We start from the raw sequence: 21307 nt of genomic DNA on the forward strand, positions 1-21307 counted from the left end.
AAAATTAAAAAAAGATTTTGCCGTCTTTGATATGAAATAAATTATAGGGTGGAAGATTTATTAGTGTTTACGATTCAACTGTGAAAGGATAAGTTAAATAAATACTGTTCAATGCGCTTCAATAGACAGACCCCTGAATCAGTATGCCCGCTGCGTTATCGAACGTTCGACAGAAACAGAAAACTCGCCCTTGCATGAAGCTCTGCTCCTGACAGCTCTGACAGTTTCATTGGGAAGAGCTGCTTGCCTCAGAATGAGCTGTGTGGGCCTCCCCAAAGTGTCTTGTTGTGCACCCTTGTGTGTTGGGCTTTTGTATGCGTCAGCACGGTGTTCTGTGGGATCACGGAGCCGTTTCTGTAGGAATCTCTGTTGTGAGGCTTCTCCCTGTATCTGCCCTCTCCCAGCATCTTGTCTTCTTCCTGTATCTTTTTCTGTGGTTTTATGAGTGTCTGTTTCTAACTGGACCGTAAGTAAAGTAGAGGGGATTTGTCGCAGGCTGCTGAACACACTGTGTGTGTGTGTGTCTGTGTGTGTATGCAGGTGAAGACACGCACCTATATGCCCGCACACAGAAAGGTTGGTGGTGTTTGAGAAGTAAAGGTAGAGGAGCTCCGGGGCGTGTCTTTTACGGGGGCTAGAGAAGAGGGGGGCGTGGCTTTGGCTCGGCAGTGTCACGAGAAGAGCCAAAGTTTGCTCAGCTCTTCCCCTTCTCATTACATGCCCACTCGCCACCCCCTCCCCTTTTCTGGCCCCTGTCCAATCAGTGGCCTCTCCTCTTTCTGACCCCGCCCAACTCCTCTGCCCTGCCCACTCTCTGCTTCCATATGGCCCTCCCCTTTCCTCCCCGCCCCCGCTCTCCCATCGCCATAGATCAGAGCGGTTACTGAAGCGTCCTTGTGAATGCCACATTTCAGCTGGAGCAGATGATTAGCCTTATGCTAATAATACAGTGGGAAACCTCATAGATGCACTATGAAAACTAGCATGTCGCTAAATGAGATTGTTAGCACTCCTCAAAATTGCATTATGTAGCAAATACATGTACAGATTCAGCAATTAAACTTGTTTAAGTTTATTTACCAGCTAGCGAGGGAGAGTTTGCTGCCAGACCGGTCGATCTAGCTAAGCTTTACCCCATCTCGCCAGCTTAATTCTGGGTAGCGATGTATCATAATCGGTAGACATTTTGGTTTTATATATAAAAAAAATATATCTCTCGTTTTTTGCTTTTTTTGAACTTTATACAGGGATTTTTAACTGTGTCTTAGCGCATTGCCATTGCATTCAAGAGAAATATTTTCCTTTGTAGCCCCTGGGATCGTGACGTAGGGGGAAAGTATCTGTACGTGTTGCTCTGATCTATACCCTCTCTGTCCTGCCCTCCCTCTGGCCCGCCCCCAGTCCCCTCCCATTGGCCCAGTGAGGGCAGCTTTCAGCTGAGACTGTGCTTGACGCGAGCAGCATGGCTGACCTCACCCCCGAGCCAGGCTGCAACGCCGACTCATCCGTCTAAAGAGGAGGAGGAGAGAGGGATGAACGGCTCGTTCTTCAAATAGTCTCATCCCTCCTTCTCTCATCGCCGTCTCCTCTTTAGCCCCGCTCTTCCCTCCGCCTCGCTAGAGGCGGATTCTCTCTTCCTCTGTCTCTCTCACTCTTTTCTTCTTTCCTCTTCTCCCTCCCTTTCCCTCTTTCGCCCTCCGTTTTTTCTCAATTGTTTGCCATTTCTACAGATCTCCGGTGCAGGGAAAAAAACTAATAAATTAATTGGTTGCTCCCATCTGAAGTTTGCTGAGGTGGTGTGTACATCCAGAAAAACAGCAGCTTGAAAATTAGTAAAAAAAAATACAAAAGCCTGCCTCTCTGTCACTTTTTAAGCATATAATTAGGGGCATTAAATGTAGACTTTTACATCATGCAATTAGGGTACAAATGTGCAAATCAAATTCAAATCCACAAGACCAACAAGATAAACACTATAATAAACAGTACCACGGTAAGCAAATATTCTAAGTGTATACAGTTCAGAGGAGTGTTAGAGTTGTTTAATAATGTATTAGTAAGTTGCCAGTTAGCGATTGACTGTCCCTCTGGCTATGACAGGCTGAGATCCGCAGAGTACTCTCTCAGTCATTCCGCTGCCCCTTCTGCTAATTGGACTTCCAGCTTTTTGCTGAGTCTTGGAAAAGATTTTTTTCCCCTCATTTGCGAATGGCAGTTTAAATATAGTTTTTGCACAAAGTAAGAAGAAGTTCCCCTCTTTTTGCCGGACCCATAGGGACTGGGCAAGAATTGTGTTTTCTATTCGTGAGTGACTGACACACCTTGTTAAAATGCGCATGCACGAGGTGGGTTACGCAGTTGGTAAGATAAATACAGCTGTAACAAGATAGCAGAGCAAACAGCCACGCTGACTGCCGAGTCGCCTTACACTTCCAGTCCATGCTAGCTAGGAGAACGCAAGCAATTTATACAACAGTGGAGATTGCAGTATACAATATCAGTGTCTCAGTTAAAATTACTGACAAGTTCCGTGAAGCAGATGGTATTTATTTGGCGGCTTGTTTGTTTCCACAGTATTCCTGATATAGCTCATTGAATCAATACATTCAAAACCATATGTAGCGGCAACTGTCCTGAATCTCACGGCACGGCAATCTCAAAGCTACAAGTGCCCTAACCCAACCAAACACACAATTCAGTGCCCTTAAAGCCACAAAGCATATTTCATATATCAAATATTCTGTAGTAACACAAGTAGCCTACTGAGATGTAAATGGCTCAATGGAGGAAGTAAATGTAGCCTATAAATAGGAGTTATATCACCCCTGGTTTTATGGGAGAGCAGTTTTATCACCGATATAATGTTATAGATTTTTATTCTCAATAAAACAGTCAGAGATGGTTCCACAGTTCCACTTCTGCGCTGACAGGCATGGGTCAACCCATATAGTATCTGCCACACATACCTTTAGCTACATCAAGGTCCGGCTAAACCAGGCTCACCTGCTCGTTTCTACCTAATCCAGTCTCTATTTGGTTAATGTAGCAATTTTCAAATGTATAGGGGAATAGAAGCTTTGAATATGATGATTAAGTGTGAAAGTGCTTTGCACTGTGAATGTGCCATTAAATATAACAATGGGCTCCATAAGCACAGTGTTCTGTGCAGATTCCATCAAATTTTATGTGGATAGCTCTTTTTAGAGAAGACTGTCACAAAGACGAATTAAAGAGTAGCAGAAGAACACACCAGACCTGAACCCCCAAAATAGCCAGCACGTGAGGTAAAAAATAGATGGTGCAACAGTAGCTGGTGTAATAGAAATGTGTTGAGAAATCCATTATAGCAAATCAAATGGGTTGGACAGGTTGCAGTTAGATAGTACATTAACTGGGTCCAAATGAGGGGAAACATAGTAAACAATTTAGAGAGGCATGGTGATGTATCTGTAGCTCCAGGATGTGTCGATACGTGGCGTGAGCCAGGGGAGGAACAGGAACTGGGCTCTCCTCTTGGTGGGGGGCGGGGCTGGAGGGCTGGAGCAGTCCATCAACCCAGGGCAAGGGAGGGGCAGGAGCCCCAGGAAAAAATAAACAAAGAAGGAGAAGGTCTGTAGAGTGTAGAATTTATCAGTGCTCTGGATAAGATGTTGTCACTGTGCCAAAGTTCCAACTTCATTTCAATTGATATTCTAACCCTGAAGTGGCTAGGCTCTGATCATGCAGGCAAGATACCAGGCTGAGATAGCTTCCCCTCTGTGCCACAATCAGCTCATTGAGCATCAGACACCCTTCACTTACACCACGTTCTACCGCTAATGTGCCCCATGAACAAAACGCCAGCACCACACAGACTTTCCCGGTGATTAAGATTGTAGCTAACCCTACTAGCACGTAGAGGCCTACGCAGTGCGCATGTGCATTTCAAAATTCCCCTACCTACCAACTATCTCCAGAACCACACACCACTAAACTATAGGACTGAATAAAGAGATGCGGTCCATCAGAGTCTCTATTTGTGTCCCTCAGCTAAAAGATTTGCTGTGTAGGCAGGGTTTGAGACTGGATTTAGAGATGCGTGTGTCACATGGACCCTTTCTCACTCAGCTGGAAGGCTTGCATGTTCCTTCTGTACTTCTGGCTAAATTCTCCATTTCTGTCCTCCTTGTCATTCTCCCCCTCTCCCTCTCTCACTTCTCACTCTCTACCCCCTGGCACTGCTTGTCTCTGCAGAGGTGTGAAAGTTCCCTCCCTCCCTTTCCCCCAGCTCCCTGGAAACAGCATGCAAAACCGCAACCCCCGCCCCCCCACCTCTTGCTAGCCTCAGGCACTATGATGCTGTCCAGCCGCTAGGCTAGCTCGCCCCAGGATACAAACTTGCTGTTAATGCCATCTCTGACTGCACGGGCAACAGCCATGGTCATTTACTACCACGCGGTTCACTCTGACCACCATTATTTTTCACACGGTTCACACAAGGACATTCATGCCTGGCTGCTTCACTGTGACTGTTAATACTGCACATTGCGGCCATGATAACTGAGAATACCACTGTGTGTGTGCGTCATATTTTGCCTGATGGTTCTCCTCCAAGACAAGGGCGTGTAGTTTTCATTGGCCTTCAGTAGACGTAACGTTTACAGGTGTGAAGGCACAGCATCATCGGCATGAGATCGACGCATAGCGGCTTGGCCACTCCTAACCGCCATGTCCTTATGGTGTCTCCCTCTGGTGGCAGAGAAGTCTCATCACAAGCAACCAAGAGTTAACGCTCTTCTCCTCTCTGTGACTTATGAACTCCTGAACCCGGAACGAGATCAGAGGCCAGTGCTGCTCGCTCCCAGGGATTGGCCTGACCGGACCTTTGTGCCAACTTTGAGCTTTGAGGCTGTGAATGCAAAGCAAATCAGCACATGGAGTTTGGCTGCAACCCACATCACGCGCTGCCCACTGCCTGTGCAGAAACAACCCATAACCACACAGGAGAGAACAAGGTGGAAACAATTCTACATTCCAGAATATTCTAGATTGGAATTTTTGTATATGGTTGACTAGCACAATTAGCACGATAGCAAGACAAAAAACACTGTGAATTTCAGTCACAAAAACAGTGCTTGCCTGAGTGAAAGATACCAATTTTGCTAGGAAATATCCAGATAAAGTGCAGTCTGTAAGTGTTACAACTTCTGTTCTTGAGGTTCGGTTCTTTAGTTGATTGAACTTGAGCAGATAAGATGCTTCTTTACACTTGAGAATTAGCTGCTGCTATCAGATGTTACTTTATCAATGAAGGCAAGTGAGCCACCACCTATGGCAGCTATACATGCTCAAACTATAACAGTCCCACCACCATGTTTCACAGATGAGGCGGGCGCTTTGGTTCTGGGGTAGTTGTGCAGTCTTCTGCAGAGTACACATCCACTCCTGCTTCCTGAAGAGTGTTTCAGATTTGTCGGACAGGTGTTTGATTACGGTGAGAATTATTTGATCATCAACCAAGCTCTTCCTTGGCTTACCAGGCCCTTTGTTCACCAGTGCTCTCTTTCTTCTTAATGATGTTCCACACAGTATTTTGGCAAGCCTGTTTTCTTATTTCTCAGCCTCATAATGGCTTTTTTGACTACCATTGGCACAACTTTGGTCCTCGTGTTGGAAAATGCCAATAACAGACTCCAAAGGCAATCAAAAACCTAGAATCAAGACTTAACGCTTTATTATACCTGCACTAAGGAAGAGATTGAATACACCCAACTAATCAGAAACTGCTTAGAAGCCAATTGTGAAATTACTCTCTAAAATGGGGGGACTGTATAAAAAGGGATTTAAGTACGACATGGAACACCTGATATGGATGTATATACCTTCAAATTAAAGGTGACAGTCTGCACTCTATAATTGTGTCACTTCAAATCCATTGGGCTGGAGTACAGAGCCAAAAGAACAGACATTGTACCACTGTCCAAATGCTTACAGACTGCACTGTATGTTCAACAGTGGCACACCGTTTGTCAAGGTAAAATTCGCAGTGCTGGCTGCAGTCACATTTCCAGGCCATCAGTGCTAAACCGTTTCGTGAGCAGACAACGGCGAATAGAGAAAAACTCCACCTTGTTTGTCACCTCTGCGAACGCCGCCTCTCCCCCCCCCTCCCTCCCTCGCTGAGCGCCCCCCCCCCCCCCTAACCTCGTTTTACGGATTCCTCTGTCTCTCTCGGTCTTCTGTCGCCAAACGCAGCCGGAGCGAGGCGCTTTGCGGGCGCAGGAAGGGGAAGTGATGCGTCCGCCGGGGAGGTCTCCGGCCCTGGGGGGACCCCCGCTCCCGCGGCACGACGAAGAGGAAGAGGAAGAGGAGGGAGGAGGAGGGGAGAGGTGTTCGCAGAAGGTGTCCGTGGCCGTCCTGGGGGAGGCCGACGCCTGCCGGCTCTCCCCCGTGCCCCTGCAGAGAGCGCGGGTCTCCCTGCTCCTGTCCTGGCTGCTGGTGATGGCACTGACTCTGTGGTGGATTGTGTTTATATGAAGGGCAGGGGGGAGGTTTTGGGCATGGCTGCCTGCCCCTGTCTGTCTGTGACTCTGGATGGTGTTCATGTGAAGGACACAGACAGAACACCAGCAGGGCTCGCCTCTGGTTCTTTCTCTGTTGTGTTGTTCCTGTTCCTCTTTAACCCGCCCTCCCCATGGATGCATCGACAAATTCACTCATGTTCCCCATACACGCACTCTCTGACACACACACACACACACACACACACACTCTCTCTGACACACATTCGACACATTTACACAAGCACACACTGACACGCACTCACACACTCGCATGCACACACACACGCACACATGCATGCTGAGGACGTTCACCTCCACAGACTCAAAAAGCAGAGCAAAAAGATTCCTGTATTTCCATTTTTTGTCTCATTAAAGAAACAGTTTAAAGTACATTTGACTTGTTTTGCCTCTGGGGGAACAACTGATGTGTTCAACAAACGAACTGTTTTACTCCCGACTTTTGAGTGGCAATTACGAATGTGTGGGACTTTATGATGCTTTTAATTTAAATATTCGCAATTTAAAGTTGAAAGGCTGCAGGTCGAGGACTTTGTTATTTGCTGTCCACCGCTGTTTCGCTCACTGTTTCTTAAACGCTTTAATTCCGCCGTGTTCTCGCCGTGTACCTGTTCATCAGTGCATTACATTCTATTTCGGCTGCTCCGTGAGATCTGCAAGATGGTTAAGCACAAGATGTTTTAGCAGGAAATTATACAGCAGACGTTTCCTCCTCCAGGTTTAAACCCGCTGGTAATTGTTTGAGAGGAATATTTTTCAAATTGAGATATTGCTGTGAAATGGTCCCATTTATCAACGCATCAGTTTGCGCGTTGTGTTTAGGAACGAATCTGTTTATTGGCAGGCTGATCAGAAAAGGCAAAAAAAACAAAAAATCGAAATGGAATGTCAATATTTACTCTATGAACACTACAGTACATTTGGAAAGTGTAAACTCCTTGCCGAGTGGAAAAACGCATGAATAGCGTGTATGCCCTTTATTTATATTCTGTTGTGTAATTATGTGTGGGGAAAGAACGTGTTTTATATAGTCAGTAGTTGGGTTTCCATCGAACCGTTTTAAGTGCATATGCGCATAAGTGGTAGAAAAAGGCGAACATACCGCAAAAGGGTGTTAATACTTGGCTGAGGTGGAAATGTTACTGTATCGATAAACAGAAGATGTGATAAATACTGACGGAAGCAGATTTTTTGAATAAATGATGATGTAACGGGGACTTAAGTCACATGATTCCGCTCCAGAAAGCCCCCCAAAAACGGCTTTGTTGCGTTCTATTCGGAATATTCGCTTACCGGTAGTCTATGAAAACACACACTGATTGGCATTTTCTGTTGTCGACTTTTTGGAAATTCGACAGTTTCGAAACATGGAGTTTGCATGTTCTCCCCGTGTTTGTGTGGGTTTCCTCCCACAGTCAAAAGGTATGCAGGTTGGGCTGATTGGAGAGTCTAAATTGCCCATAGGTATGAGTGTGTGAGTGAATGGTGTGTGTGCCCTGCGATGGACTGGCGACCTGTCCAGGGTGTATTCCTGCCTTTCGCCCAAGGTATGCTGGGATAGGCTCCAGCCCCCCTGCGACCCTGTTCAGGATAAGCGGGTTAGGATAATGAATGAATGATGAATTAATGAGTTTCGAAACATTTGGATGAAAACGTTGGATGGAAACATAACTATTGACTCCAGTGCTGCAGATCTAGATTCCAGTGGAGCTTCAAGCTGACACTCGTGCTGTGTGTATATCCATTGACATCATAAATAATATGAAAATACACATGTTTGTGGTCTAAAATATGTGGTACAATACTTCACATTTCCTGTTTTCAATGGGAAAATGTTTTTTTAAAAGTGTCAGCAAAGTGTACATGCATGCTGCTTGTTATCTTTAATAAAGTTAAAGAATACACTCTGGGGAGAATTGGCCTTCGAGATGAAGGATTTAATTGCCAATGGACTCAAGTAATGGTGCCTGTGATTTGCATAATGTGGATATTTGATTAGTGCTGGTAATTGGAGGGGGTTTAAAACAGGAAGTTTAATGAACCGTCTGAAGCAATGATCCCCTCAGGCCTGTAGGGGGCGTCTCAGGAAACATTTAGCTGGGGGAGGAAAAAATCTTAATGCTGTGTGTGTGTGTGTGTGTGTGTGTGGGTGTTTGTGTGTGCATGTGTCTGTGTGTGTGTGTGTGTGTGTGTGTGTGTGTGCATGTCTGTGCATGCATGTCTGTCTGTCTGTGATTGTGCCTCCACAGCCCCCGCTGGTGAAAACGCAGACCATCACTATCTCTGATGTCACTAACGCGGTGCGTGGTGACATCTCCACCCCGACCCGGGAGGTCCCGATCGTGCACACGGAGACCAAGACCATCACATACGAGGCAGCGCAGGTACGCCTGCAACCCCTCAATGCAGTGTCTGCATTTCCTCATGTATGATGTGTGTCAGTGATTATCTCTGTGTATGTTGTGTGTCAGCGTTTGACTGGATGTTGTGTGTCAGTGATTCTGTGTGTATGTTCTGTATTGATATTTCTCTGTATGTTGTGTGTCAGGGGCTCTGTGTGTATGTTGTGTCAGTGTTTCTGTGTATGTTGTGTGTCAGTGATTATCTCTGTGTATGTTGTGTGTCAGGGCTTCTGTGTGTATGTTGTGTCAGTGTTTCTGTGTATGTTGTGTGTCAGTGATTATCTCTGTGTATGTTGTGAGTCAGGGCTTCTGTGTGTATGTTCTGTATCAATATTTCTCTGTTTGTTGTGTGTCAGGGGTTCTGTGTGTATGTTGTGTGTCAATGATTATCTGTGTGTATATTGTGTGTCAGTGATTATCTGTGTGTATGTTCTGTATCAATATTTCTCTGTTTGTTGTGTGTCAGGGGTTATCTCTGTGTATATTGTGTGTCAGTGATTATCTCTGTGTATGTTCTGTGTCAGTGTTTCTCTGTATGTTGTGTGTCTGATTATCTCTGTATGTTGTGTGTCTGTGATTATCTCTGTATGTTGTATGCCAGTGTTTCTTTGTATGTTGTGTGTCAGTGTTACTGTGCATATGTTGTGTGTCAGTGGTTCTCTGTGTATATGTTGTGTGTCAGTGGTTCACTGTCTGTAAGCAGTGTGTCATCAGTTGTCTGTGTGTAAGCAGTGTGTGATTGATCCTGTTGGTGTTCAGTGGTCTGTGTGTAAGCAGTGTGTGATTGACCCTCATGGTGTTCAGTGGTCTGTGCACTGTATTCTCTCTCCTGCACAGCCTCTGGAGAGCCTGACAGACAGGGACTCTGGGGTCCTGCTGAGCGCACAGACCATCACCTCCGAGACTGTCAGCACGACCACGACCACCCAGATTACCAAGGTCAGCACCGTTTGCTTAGCCTGCTCTCGGACATCTAGCTCGGATTATCACTATCGAGAGAGAGAGACATTATAACTTGATCTGGCACACTTGCTCATCGGGTGATCACAGTGTGGTTGAGTTGGCCTACTCTCTGTTTGACCTGACCCGGGAATGTGCCTCTCTTCCCCACCCTCAACAGGCATATGAAAGAATGCCTTGAGGCAGATAAAAGTTACGCTGAGGGGCTTTTTTCTGTATACAAGTCTTCTCTCCTGTTTCATTACCTTCTGAGGAAAGACAGAACACAGGACCCCTGGAGGTCGCGGGCCCAGCGGGGCTACAGAATGAAGGAGCATGGCTTCATTTTTTATTTAAAATTTGAATGCAGCCTGGGGTTTTGAATGGGGCAGCCTGTAGCCTATTAGTTGAGTTCATGACGTGGACCCAGAAGGTTGGTGGTTCAAGGCCCTGTGTAGCCACGATAAGATCCATGTAACCGTTGGGCCCTTAACCCCAGATTGCTGCAGGGGACATTGTCTAATCATCTGTAAGTCACTTTGGATAAAAAGCATCAGCTAAATGACTGTAATAAAGAATAAATAATGCCAATCTGTGACATTTACCTGTAATTGAAATCATCGATTGAAAGTCTTAATGCTGATATAGATAAATGGATATGAAGGCCTGCTCGTTGGAATTCACATTTTCAGAAGCAGTTCCCATTTGAAGCAGAGATAAATGTGGTGGGATTAGGTCTTGTCACATAGAAAATCTGCTTGTGAGTTGTACAAAGGCTTTGACAAAGGCTGATCCAACGGGTTGCTCTGCCTATCAACAGATTTGGCGATCTAATTGATAATTAATATCTTTAATAATAATGAATAAATATATTTTGCATGTGGGATAAGTGAGGTGTTATAACTGTTGATGCACTGTGTTCAGTATTTAGAGTGCCGAATATGAAACAATAGGACCCAGATATTGCCCTATTTTACTTCATCTTCACTATGCCGGCACTGTCAATCAGAATGACATCACGCAGCATCGTTCACTGCCTAAGAGAATCAGCAGCGACAGGAACAGACTCTTAGTGTGGAAATGAAAAAAATAAATAATATGGACCCTGGGGGACTGTAACCACAGTCTGCTGTATAGCTGTGTCTCTGCGGTATCGTATATGGATCTATTTGTTGTCCTGGTTGGCCCCCATTTCTTTTATGTCGTTTTTGGCAAATTTTTTACTTTTCTCAAACTTTCCCTCTTTCCTGTTCTCTCTCTCTCTCCCTCCTTGTCTCTCTCTCTGTCCCTCTCCCTCTCTGTCCCTCTCCCTCTTTCTCTCTGTCCCACTCTCTCCCTCCCTATCTCTCTCTGTCTCTCTCTCTCCGTTCCTATCTCTCTCTCTGTCCCTCTCTCGCACTCTGTCCCTCTCTCTCTGTCCCTCTCTCTCTCTCTGTTCCTCTCCCTCTCTGTCCCTCCCTCTCTCTGTCCCTCTCTCTCTCCCTCCCTATCTCTCTCTGTCTCTCTCTCCCTATCTCTGTCCCTCTCTCTCTCCCTCCCTATCTCTCTCTGTCTCTCTCTCCCTATCTCTGTCCCTCTCCCTCTTTGTCCCTCTCTCTCTCCCTCCCTCTCTCTGTCCCTCTCCCTCTTTGTCCCTCTCTCTCCCTCCCTCTCTCTGTCCCTCTCTCTCTGTCTCACCCTCTCTCTCTCTGTCCCTCTCCCTCTTTCTCTCTCTCTCACTCTCTTCCTCTCTCCCTCCCTCCAGACGGTGAGGGGGGGAATCTCAGAGACGCGCATTGAGAAGCGGATCGTCATCACAGGCGACACGGAGATCGATCACGACCAGGTGACGCTTCTGCCTGAACAGCGGTCTCCCTCGCGGAGCGGTCAGACGTGGCCGCCGTTTCCCTGTCTTCAGGCGCAGTCCTATGACATCATCTGTGTGTCATAATCCCCTTCGGGATCACAGAGCGCTCCTGCCCTTTAATCTCCAGCTGAATAGCGCCTGATTCTGTAAAACGACATGCCGTTGTGTTGTGTCTGTTTTAGTGTTCTTGTGTAAAAACAGCATGGCGTTGTGTTGTGTCTGTTTTGGTGTTCTTGTGTAAAAACAGCATGGCGTTGTGTTGTGTCTGTTTTGGTGTCCTTGTGTAAAAACGACATGGCGTTGTGTTGTGTCTCTGATTGTGCTGTTTATGGCCTGCAGGCTCTGGCCCAGGCCATAAAGGAGGCGAAGGAGCAGCACCCGGACATGTCCGTCACCAGGGTGGTGGTGCACCAGGAGACTGAGATCACCCCACAGTGACCTGGCCAGCGCTCAGGGTGAGTGTGGCAGGCAGGCCCCGGGGTTAGGGCCAGCCCCGACTGGTCTGCAGTATGAGCGTGCACATATATATGGATCTGACTGTGTGTGTGTGTGTGTGTGTGTATGTATGTCTGTGTGCGTGTGTGTTTTGTGCGTGTGTTTGGTGTGTGCATGTGTGTATCTGTCTATGTGTGTTTGTGTGTGCGTATGTGCATATACATGTATCCGTATGTGTGTGTGCATACATGTATCTGTGTGTGTGTGTGTGAGAGAGTGTGTATGTGTGTTTGCGTGTGTGTGTTTGGGTATGCGTGTGTGCATGCTTGTATCTGTATGTGTGTTTGTGTGTGTGTTTGTCCGTGTGTGTGTGTGTGTGTGTGTGAGAGAGAGTGTGTATGTGTGTTTGTGTGTGTGTGAGTGTGTAAGTGTGCGTGTGAGTGTTTGGGTGTTCGTGTGTGCATGCTTGTATCTATATGTGTGTTTGTCTGTGTGTGTGTGTCCAGGTGTGCTTCTCCTCACCCCAGTGCAGCGTTTATCATGTCCCTGAGTCCTGACTGGAGCATTTATCATCCTGCCCGTGCTGTCCCTGCTCCTGTCTCAGGCCTGGCTGTGTTTAAGTGCTCTGGCAGAGCAGATCTGTCTGAAGTTCTGCCTTCTGCCTTTTCTGCAGGGAGCATCAGGGGAACCGCACCTGCCTCCCTGCCCCCAACCCCGGCTCCTGTCCTGATGCGATTCTAAACCAGCATTTATACACTGAGCTCCCCTACCACCTCCCAACAGCGCCGAGCAGCTAACCAGAGGAAGGACAACCTGCCTCAACTCTGACCTCTGAACCCTGACCCTGCCTATTGACACACCGATTAATACTAGCAGAGGGCTTCTCACCTGCCTCCCGATTTCCCACAGTTCCCCTCTCTTCCTCCTCCACTCACTGCCAAATCCTGGAGTGGATCATCGCCAGCACCGGAAGTGGCTCCGGATTCAGCCATCTTGGTTTTTCTATGACATTTCAGAGGAATTTTATAATCTGTCACCATTTGTATGGGAATTTCTAAGATTTTTTGGTGATTTTCTTTTTCTCAGGATGACATATTTTTAGATTGGACTTGGATGTAATGGAGGGATTGTGGGAAATTGAGTCCTGCTGAAGCATGCCAGTGTGTCCATTCCCTGTGACCTTCTGCGTAGCGTGTCATAGGGGGCGGGCAGGAGATGGGGACATGTACCCCCCTCCTTTTTAGGAAGCATTATCCCCCCCTACGCAAACATTTTTTGAGAAGGATGGCCAGTGGATGCCGTTCCTCCCCAATCATCCCCCCTTTCCCAAATTTGGATCTGAGACCCTACACTCAGTGACCACTTTACCTGTACACAATCTTGTTAATGCAAATATATAATCAGCTGATTATGTGGTAGCAACTCAATGCTGAAAACCTTGCAGACATGGTCAAGAGGTTCTGTTGTTGTTCAGATCAAACATCAGAATGGGAAGGAAATGTGACTTTGATGATTGATGGTGCTAGATGGGGCGGTTTGAGTAGCTCTGAAACTGCTAATTTAATGCGGAACAATCTCTGGAGTTTACAGAGACTGAAAATCTAAAAAACATCCAGTGAACAGCAGTTCTTTTGGTAAAAATGAAGAATGGCCAGACTGGTCAAAGCTGACAGGAAGGCAACAGTAACTCAAATAACCACGCATTATAACAGTGGTATGCAGAAGAGCATCTCTGAACACACAAAATGTGGATGGGGAACAGCAGAAATACCGAATAAAGTGGTCCCTGAGTGTATGTCACTGCATCTGCTCATGCTCTTGGTCAGAAAATTCACATTTCTCATTATGGTCCAATTGGTAGCGATGCATTCCATTTAAAAATGCAAGTCTTTTTTCTCTTTCTTTAAAAAAATCTAATGTATTTATCTTGATTGATATTTATTTAGTCTTTAGTTAGTTTGTTTGTTGTTGTGTCTCAACTAGAAAGGGGGTGGGGTATGGGAAAGTATTGGAACTACATTATATTGTATTTTTATCTTGTTTTGTTTTGTCTCATTTTAATGTTTGTGAGCGTAGTGTTTTAGCCATTCCGGCTTTGTTAAAGTGAAATGTCAGTTTTTCTGAAGAAAAACAGAAGATTCCACTGTCAGTATGGCTGCAAACCCACATGAGCTAAGGACATTTTTGAATTTATGTTATGTTGGATGTATTTTTACTCTTCTACCAAAGGGGGCAGTATGCATTCATCCACTGTATAACTTTGTGCTTCGTCCATATCCAAACCAAACCATTTCCCAATTAAGAGAAAGCAATTTAAAAGTAGATATCCTTGTTGATCTTAATTATTTAACGCGTATTCTCTGTGGCCATTAAAGTCACCTTTGTAATATCAAAGGATACAGCAGAATGGCTACAGGATACAACCTCTTTCACACTGCTGTCAGCTTGATTTGAAGATAATGGGAAATGACTGGCATACCTGCTGTGGAATACAAATACCCCTGTAATGCAGACAAAGCCTCACAAAACAGACTCGCTTTGATTGCCCTGCTGTAAAATTGAGCTGTACCGTCTTGAAAATTGAGCTGTACCGTCTTGAAAATTGAGCTGATCCTAAGCTGAACTAGCTGGGTATGAGCTGCTCAACCAGGATGGCCAAGCCGGCCATGAAGCTGGTCTAGCTGGGTATGAGCTGGTCGACCTGCTAGTGCTGGTAGCTTGTCTGAGCTGGTCAACCAGCTACCAGCTGTTTCAAAACATATCTTGAGCTGGCCAAACCAGCTGGTTTGACCTGGTCAATTAGCTAAACCATGTCTAGCTGGGAGCTGGTCTGAACTGGTCAGGCAACTACCAGCTGTTTCAAAACCTACCTTGAGCTGTTTTTTTCTGCAGGGTTTGGAAAGGTTTTAGCCATTCCATGTATAATGTAGTGTGTCTCTTGCGTTATGCCATGCCCTTTTCTCCTGGTTAGTGTGAAGACTGAGAAAAGAAAAATGTAATGCGTTAAGATTACATGCTGTGCTGTCAAATTTTGTAGAGCAGACTATGCTTCTTGTTTTGGTTTCTGTTCTTGTTCTGTGTTTCTGTTGCTTCTTTGATGTTGTATATATGTATATAGAACCAGCTGATTGATTTTTAGTGGACTTTTCACTCGACCTGGGAAGGAATATTTTTTAACAGATTGTTGGTTACTGGTTTTCTCAAGGCAAGACCAGTGGACCAGGGATTGACATTCCCCCAGAAGCTTGCAAACTCCAGTAGTTACAGGATATGTTGCAGCTTATTAAGCCTCTGGTGCCAAAACTAAAATTTTACATGGCAAATTTATATTATTTATATTGAGTATTTACCGTAGTTTTAAATTCTAAAATGTCTTCACAGTGAACAAATGACTCTCCAGGGACTGATCTCCAGAGCAACACAGAAATTGATATCAGATTCCCTTGTATGTACCCAGTGTGCATGCTCCGGTGCCTAAAACCCATAGTCAAAGATGGACGCCTCTGTGAATTGGCTTCTCGTGTCATTAATCGGTTCCTATAAGAATCCGTGGAACGAGCAAGCAGAAGCTGTCTACAGGTCTTTCTATCTCGATGGGCCATACCCACCCTCAGCAACCATTTTGAGAATCATGCTCATAATAAAAACGGGTAATTAGCACAGTAAGTGTTGCCAAGTCTGACAAGAAAAATTTCAATAGATCACCCTCTGGACTGGAGATTGTCCATAGGGGTATTAGAAAATGTCACCTATTTTCTGCAAGATCCCTTCATTTTAGGGCACTCTGGTATGAAAACCCCATCAGATGTTTCTATAACAGAACACTAAAACCGTGCCCTCCGTGTGTAAACATTGCTAATGTTGTAACAATGTGTAAAAATTGGCAAGTTGGCGACACAGCATCAGCCAAGCACCATAGACGTTCCCTGAGGTGGGGGACTGTCGAATGTAGAGATGGTCCTCCAGAGAGTTGAACACCATAGATGTTTCTAGGTGAAGACGTGAGGCTGGCACCGCTGACAGTCTGGCTCTGGACCCTGAGAAACATCAGTGAGCGATTATGATGGAATTTTTGCGGTTGGCCCTGTTTACACGGACTTGTGATTTATTTGAATGCGGAACAGACCAGCTCATCCCTAGAGTCCGGTCCGCATTGCAGCGAAGCCAGCTGCAGTCGTGTATCTGAGGCATAGTTTACCATAAGAGTCAACACAATTCGAGGCGACAGCATATACAAACTCCCCCACGCTGACAGCCCCGGCAGGAGGCTGCAGACGAGCTGGAGCAGTCAGTGTGGGAGTTGCGCTTGCGAAGCGGAATATTAGCCCCAGTTCTGTATGGTTTCACTCACCTGAGCCTGGGCCTGTGTAAGACCAACAAACCGAATGCTGTTTATTTTCGTGCCGACTGTAAGCATCTCTCCGGCTGAATATTTACATCTGTACTTGGCTTCATGAAACCAGCGATTCTGCCATTCCTAGTTTTGTATGGGATGTTATGGGCCGGGCTAAATTATGACTTATTAAAAGCAGCTGGTTCTTCTTCGTCGGCCGACGGGCCGGAGGTATGGCAGACATTTTGTGACTCTGCTGGTGTACTAGGCCTCTTTTTTCGCTTTGTTGTTGTAAGTACTCAATTTATTTTTCTAAGTTTTATAAAAGATAAGCTGTTCCCGGTGCCTCTGTCTGTTTTACGTGTCCTTTTGTAAACGTGCTGTTTTTTCAAACAAACTGGACTTGAGGACTGTGCACAAAGCCGTGTGACCCAAGTGTAACGTCTGGCAGCTCTTTTCAACCGGCCCAGATTAGTCTAAATGTCGCAGTGGAGATAAGCGTTTGTATATTTTTGGATTGCAGAAGTCAAAATGTCCGAGTGAAAAGTATAATTTATTTTGTAAATGAACACTTAATGAGCACTGACAACTTGTATAGGATAGAAAGTGTATCTTTTTTTCTCCTTCCTGCATTGTTTTATTTCATGTCTTAGAAAAGCAGATATGTAGAGAACAGTTTGATGCCTGACCTTACCTTTTTTGTGGTTTGCTACAAGAGTTAAAAGTATAGCTGGGGAGAGCTGTCTCCCCAGAGAGTTCTGTCTTCTCTCAAGCTTCTTATTTTTTAATGCAAAAACTGCAGTCTGCAATAAGACCCTGGATTGGCAGTGGGGAAGCAGCCATCTTTGTGATTTTACAGTTTGCTTTCTTCTATTTCATTCTTGGAAAAAAGGGCAGCAAAACAAAAAATAAAATTTTAATTAAATCTTAAAGTGCTAACTTGTTTTCCTTTCATATAAAAAATGTTAGGGATATTTTAAAAGCGCGGCACGGATGGTGCAGTGGGTAGCACTGCCACCTCACAGCAAGGAGGTCCTGGGTTTGAATCCCTGTCGGCCGGGGCCTCTGTGTGTGGAGTTTGCATGTTCTCCCCGTGTTTGCGTGGGTTTCCTCTGGGTACTCCGGTTTCCTCCCACAGTCCAAAGACATGCAGGTCAGGCTGATTGGAGAGTCTAAATTGCCCGTAGGTATGAGTGTGTGAGTGAATGGTGTGTGTGCCCTGCGATGGACTGGCGACCTGTCCAGGGTGTATTCCTGCCTTTCGCCCAAGGTATGCTGGGATAGGCTCCAGCCCCCCTGCGACCCTGTTCAGGATAAGCAGGTTAGGATAATAAATGAATGAATGAATGAATGAATGAATTTTAAAAGCCACTAATTCCCAGGAGTGACCAACAGAGTGTGCTGTCAGTTGTTACTCAGTTGTTGGAGATGTGATGGGACCTGAGATCAGGTCAGGACAGGTAATGAAAGTTTGTGGCTCTTATCATCACCATGGTTGGGTAAGGGTTAAGGTTTGGGCAGCTCCTGAAGGTGTCCGGCATTGAAAACCGAACAGTTAATGCGTCTTAAACAGGATACTAACCACCGCCTCTTTCCTCTTTTTCTACCCATCTCTCTCTCCCTCACCCTCTCTCTCGCTCTCTTTCTCTTTCTCTCCTTCTGTCCCACTTTGTCGAATTACAGGAAAGCGATGAAGATTGACAGCTGTCTTCACGGAGCAAAACTCCTCAGCTGTGACTGACAGCTCGTGTCCTGTAGTCGCACACACACATACACACAGTGCGCACCCAGCCAGCGAGTGGCTATGGTCGACTTACAAGGGCGCACATTGCGAAGTATGAGGCTCTATGTTATTTAGATTTTTTTATTCAAGTTGTTACCCAAATGACCAAATGAAAGAGGGCTGCAGGTGCCCGGTCAATCAACAGAGCTGCTGTTGTGTAATGAGGCGAGGCGTATCCATGGCGACGCTTTGGCCAGGTATGCTAGCCTACCAGTCTTCCAGTCCCAGCAGCCATTGGGCTGGGTAATGAGGTTGTATTAGGTGACATAAGACTGGGCCGTATTGTGTGATGAAGTGCCTGACAGAATGAGGCTGTATTTGACTGCATGTGGACGTATTGTTCGCAGGACCAAACACCAAAAGTTAACACTTTGCTGTCTTCCTCTGTCCGTTATTCTTCTGTGTGCATGCGTGTCTGTGTTCGTGTGTGTGTGGATCCTACCCGGCTGAGTCTCTTCTGTAAGCACAGTCTCTCTATGTAGGTGAGGTAAATATAGAGATATACTGTTGCAATACTTTTTGATTATACTTGCTGTTTTTTTGCCTCCTAAAACTTGTGTTTCCTGGTTTTCCACAGAGAATTCTATTTTCTACAAACACAAAAACTTTTTAGAAACTTCCGATGGTGGGAACAAATGTTAAATCGGCACATAAAGAAAAAGGGTACTGTGGGCTCCAAGAGATGAGAGTGAGTGCCTCTGTCTATTCCAGAAAAGCCCCGCTGTTTTTACCTCTGCGGAGGGCACACCTAATCAGAATGACTGCAGAGGGACATTGTGCAAATTACATTTACCCAAATGCAAATGAGAAAATGTTATCACTAAAACTGATGAAAGTCATTTGTTAATACCTATGGCACCCTAATGCTGAATATGTAGAAACAAATTAGTCACAACTCTGGAAAAGTGGTCAGCATAGGGGGATAAAAGGTGGCCAATGCTATGACAGTGTAGTGGCTGGAAACCAAATTGTCCCCTCAACGCATGCACGCAGACACACACACATGCTCACACACAAATGAACACATAAATTTGCCCGGTAGGCCCGAGCTGCTAGCATTACGTTAGCCGCCTGAGCTCACGTAAGTGGCCGACTGACAGCATTTGTGCCTAATTGGTTCTGCAAAGCGATTTACAACCCACCTTGTCTCTGGTGAGAAACTGATGTTTATTACTGCAGTGTTGTTTGGGCCCTCTGTCGGGCTTCAGTGTTCTGACATTCTGGCTAAATGCTGATGGCATTTGATCAATCCGGGACTGCGACGCGAGCTTTCCCCTGCCGTCGTTTCTGTAAACTGTTGACTGCGTATCCAAAGAGCTTGTCTGGCGTATCTCTACATGCCGCTGACAGGAATTCTTCAGCGATAAAGCAGCAGGGTATTTCCCACAAGAGACGAAAATGCACCCCCGCCCCCTTCTCCCGGTGTTTGAAGATCTGACGGTCATAGTGTTCTTAATAATAACGAACACACGCCGTGTGCATAATTGCGCACGTTCGCAAATTTCAAACAAAGTCACGATGACTTTTCAAACATCTCTCTAATTAGTTCTCCTTCGTGCCCAGGAATCAGATTTCATAAGTTCTCGAATAAACAGAAATTACTGGGAGCTGTGCTGTGCAGTGGGGAGGACTCCACATCCACTATGCACCCAAAGCAATACTGCCTCCCCATTTAATCCCCCTCAGTCAAACGAACTTGGATGGAGCAGCCATTTCCTGTGACACACAGACTTGTCTGATTGCGAGAATGTTTTCCACAGAAACACAAAAATGTTGGTTCAGCTCAGTGGGTCACAAATAAAATGTGAGGGCTTCAGTTTCGGGCTTCATGAAGCTTCACATTTGATAATCTTTGCTGTGTGGGTTTGCTTACTGATTGGATTTTGTTTTTGGCCCTTGCCTTGTTTTATTTGACTCTGAATCTTGCCTTAGCCCGTTTGTTCTTATTGCCCAAGTGTATTTCATGTATGTATGAGTGTTTGACCCTCTACTCACTGTACATGACTCCAGTTAGTTAATGTTACCATCTGGGTTACACAATCCATCCATCGGGGAGCTAATTTGTTCTTTTGCTTTGCTATTTTTCCTTTACTATTTCTGAAGGTGACTGAAATCTCTGTTGAGGGTACACACTTGATTTGTAGCATGAGGTCCTGGCATAATGATAACACCGCCACCTTGTAACGTCAAGGGTTTGAATCCTGACTGGGGGTCTTTCTGTGTGGAGTCTGCATCTTGCTATTTTTCAGCTCTTAAGATCTTTACAATTTTAGCTTTTTCAGCTTTCCAACAACAGGGGTTGTTTCCGATTTGTCTGTCATCTCGTTCATTTTAGGGGCTGAAGTGCACAAGATTGGATTCGAGGTCAGAGGAAGTACAGAGAAAGAGTGGAGTCTCGCAAACCGAACGCTAAGCTGATGAGGGTGACATTTCAATCCGTTAATCCTGATGTAAGGTTTAATCGCTGTTTCAAGTGTCAAATGGAGGGTGAGAATCACGTGTTGTCTGAACAAACCACCAAACGTCCACAATTAATCTTCGTGTTGTCAAGCACTAGCGCGTCCGTGCTGGAACTGCCGGGCGGAAAGACGAAACAAAAACGAAACAAATTAAACGAGACCTCCGAATCCCCAGCCGACGCTGATCTCCTCTCATTTCCTTACTCGACGGGTAAAAAGGGTTATTTATCCCCCTCTCCAGGGCGAAACGCGCCTGTGAGAGTGTGTGATGCCGTCTAACACAAAGATTAATGACAGCAATAAGCCATTCCCTCATTATGGACCCTGCCTGAATCACAATACTCCCATAATGACTTGTCCTGGAAGTGGAGGACAATGCCTCCTGCACTCACTGATCAACTTCTCTCTGTGCTCTATGTGCAATGCAGCGTGGAGTTTATAGTTAACTGGTCCAGTCTAGGTATAATAGAGTCCATTATATACCCCTTTCCCACTGTAGAGTTGAACCAGGCTGGCTCATTATACCCCTTTGCCACTGTAGAGCTGAACC

The 21307-nt window shown here is 45.6% G+C and overlaps 1 protein-coding gene across 1 annotated transcript in view; it reads left to right on the plus strand.

Annotated features, from left to right (window-relative positions):
- LOC133136464 (protein 4.1-like) overlaps nt 1-17447 on the plus strand; it is a 34333-nt gene extending 16886 nt beyond the window's left edge. Inside the window, exons 15-19 of the mRNA XM_061253974.1 lie at nt 8810-8944; nt 9800-9901; nt 11646-11726; nt 12087-12202; nt 12856-17447. Of these exons, the coding sequence (XP_061109958.1) occupies nt 8810-8944; nt 9800-9901; nt 11646-11726; nt 12087-12185 (417 nt within the window). The 3' untranslated portion in view covers nt 12186-12202; nt 12856-17447. The remainder of the gene's footprint in view (nt 1-8809; nt 8945-9799; nt 9902-11645; nt 11727-12086; nt 12203-12855) is intronic.
- The last annotated feature ends 3860 nt before the right edge of the window (nt 17448-21307 follow it).

Source organism: Conger conger, chromosome 9 (assembly GCF_963514075.1).
Source record: "Conger conger chromosome 9, fConCon1.1, whole genome shotgun sequence".
In the NCBI taxonomy this organism is placed as follows: Eukaryota; Metazoa; Chordata; class Actinopteri; order Anguilliformes; family Congridae; genus Conger; species Conger conger.